The sequence below is a fragment of the Pygoscelis adeliae genome, unplaced genomic scaffold (assembly GCF_000699105.1).
Source record: "Pygoscelis adeliae isolate BGI_AS28 unplaced genomic scaffold, ASM69910v1 Scaffold259, whole genome shotgun sequence".
NCBI classification, from domain to species: domain Eukaryota; kingdom Metazoa; phylum Chordata; class Aves; order Sphenisciformes; family Spheniscidae; genus Pygoscelis; species Pygoscelis adeliae.
This window is the reverse complement of record NW_008825497.1, coordinates 12192-14533: the sequence shown is the minus strand read 5'-3', so window position 1 is coordinate 14533 and position 2342 is coordinate 12192. Positions and strand designations below refer to the sequence as shown.

At 54.2% G+C, this 2342-nt stretch overlaps 1 protein-coding gene across 1 annotated transcript in view; it reads left to right on the top strand.

Annotated features, from left to right (window-relative positions):
- Window positions 1–2342, top strand: part of LOC103923095 (phosphofurin acidic cluster sorting protein 2-like) — a 27972-nt gene that overhangs the window by 13993 nt on the left and 11637 nt on the right. Inside the window, 4 exon segments of the mRNA XM_009331344.1 lie at window positions 219–344; window positions 535–697; window positions 868–947; window positions 1986–2066. Coding sequence (XP_009329619.1) covers window positions 219–344; window positions 535–697; window positions 868–947; window positions 1986–2066 — 450 coding nt within the window.

Here is a 2342-nt window from a genome sequence, read left to right as displayed (position 1 = left end):
CCTGCTGCTGGCCAGCTGCTCCATTGCTCCAGGGGTTGTTTTGCTGGGCAATGTGGATTTGGAGGATGATGCGGAGTGCAGATGGCCTTTGAGGGTCACCTCAAAGCTCAGCAAGTCAGATCCTGCTGTACATCAGCACTGAGGATGAGTTTTCTACCTGTGTGTCACGCTGAGCCCTGCCCTCATGCTGCCATCTTCCCTGTGCTTCCCTTTCCCAGTACCCACACTTCCTCAAGAGAGATGGCAACAAACTGCAGATCATGCTGCAGCGGAGGAAGAGATACAAGAACCGCACGATCCTGGGCTACAAGACCCTTGCAGTGGGCATCATTAACATGGCCGAGGTACAGGGTGCTGGGAACAGAGGGGAGCTTCGCATGGCCTCCCTGTGCCAGTGCTGGGAAGGGAGCTGGGCCAGCTGGCAGGCGCTCGGTGCTGTGAGTGCTCTGGCTTGTTGGCTAGCTATAAGACAGAGGGGGTGGGCTGCCAGCTGCCATTGTGTCACCCTAGCAGGGGGCTTGTCTGTCTGCCTAGGTGATGCAGCATCCGACGGATGGCGGGCAGCTTCTGGGCCTCCACAGCAACATGAAGGATATGAGCATCCGAGTGGCTGAAATCAGCATCTACTCTTTGTCCAGTCAGCCCATTGACCATGAGGATGGGAGTGTCCCCTCAGGTCCTAAAATCAAAGCTTCAGGTGTGTTAGCGCTCATCACAGACCTGAAGGCAAGCGTTTGGGACAGGACATGGGTAACGGAGTGCGTCCCCTAAGCGCCTGCCAGCAATACCAGTCATTTCACTGAAGCCATGACGGGCATCGTGCTTAGCTGTGGCATCTGCACTGTCTGCTTTCAGATCGCTCCCCAGACATTGATAACTACTCTGAAGAAGAGGATGACAGCTTCTCCTCAGAGCAGGAAGCCAGCGATGATGCTGTGCAGGGTCAGGTAAGGGAGGCCTGGCAGGGTGGCTTATGTCCTGGTCCCGTTTCTGGGGCAAGAATCAGGGGTTGAGGGTCTTGATCACCCTGAGCCCTCTCATCTCCCTTGTAAACATTTGTCATGGTTTCAGAGGGCAGAGAGCCACAATACCTGACAGTAGGAAGAATTGTGGGCTGCTGTCAAGTCCATGGTAGGGCAAGGGCAAGGGACTTTGGAGAGCCATAGGTATCACCCATGTGTCCTTGGAGCCATCTGGTCTGCACAGCACAAAACCCCTGCTAAGCCCCCTCCACCTTGCGCCATGATTCTCTCCCATCTCCCTGTGATAACAGGCCAGACGCTGTCCTCTCTGAGAGAGAACAGAGCTTTTAGGAAGAAGTGCAGTCTGCGTCTGAAAATGGTCAGAGGTGGCAGACCCATCCCAGCCCTGTGATGAGCTTTGCCACTGCTGTTTGCTCTCCTCTTGTTGTGGTGTCTACGCTCGAGGCCAAAAAAGACTTGTGGTAGCGTGCTGATCGAGCACAGGGACAAACCCCTGTTCAGGGTCCTCCACATTGCCTGTCCCATCGTGCTGGGTTAACACATCAGGGCCCCGTGTCCCTGGGAACTGTGTGTATCATTAAGGCTGATCCCTGGAAGAACACTTTTTGTGAGCTCAGGTACTGCACCCTCTGAGCTAACCCTGGAGAGGGGAGAGCAGGAGAACAACACATGGGTCACAGGAAGGCTGGTGAGTGCAGAGAGAAGAGTTTCAGGTTGTAACAAGGACTGTTGCAGAAAGCTGCTGTCTCTCCTCTGAATCTTGCTGGCACACGTTCCCCTGGAGGGGCCTGGGTGCAAAGGCACTGGGGAAGAAGGTCTATTGGGGGACAGTGCTAAGGAGGGAGAATGAGCTGCATGGAGAGAGGTGGGAGAAGTGAGAAGCAAGACTTTGGGAGCAGAGTGGACCAAAGCTTTTCAAAATAGGGGGCAAGCGTGGGGCAGGGGAGCTTCTAGAAGATGCTGCTCCCTGCACTCTGATGTGCTGTGACCTTTTGCCTGCAGGATCTGTTTGATGAAGAGGATGACTTGAGGAAAACCAAGAAGGCTAGGAGGAAAATGATCCGAACGACATCAATGACCAGAGTAACATCAGCATTTACAACGTGATCAAAGGGATGGAAGGGATTCACTTCCACCCCTCCCTGCAGGGAGTGAGGGGGACTTGGGGGGGATGCTGGCACTGGTGCAGAGCAGGGGAGAGAGCCCCTGGCTCTGAGAAGAAGGGGCAAACCTCTTACTATTAATGAGTTAGCTTGTTGCTCAGAGCTGTACCCCAGCTCATGGTCTGTACTGTGTTTAGCCTGGCTTCCTATCAATGATGATCTGTGTGCAACATAGTTTTGACTTGCTGCTGTGACA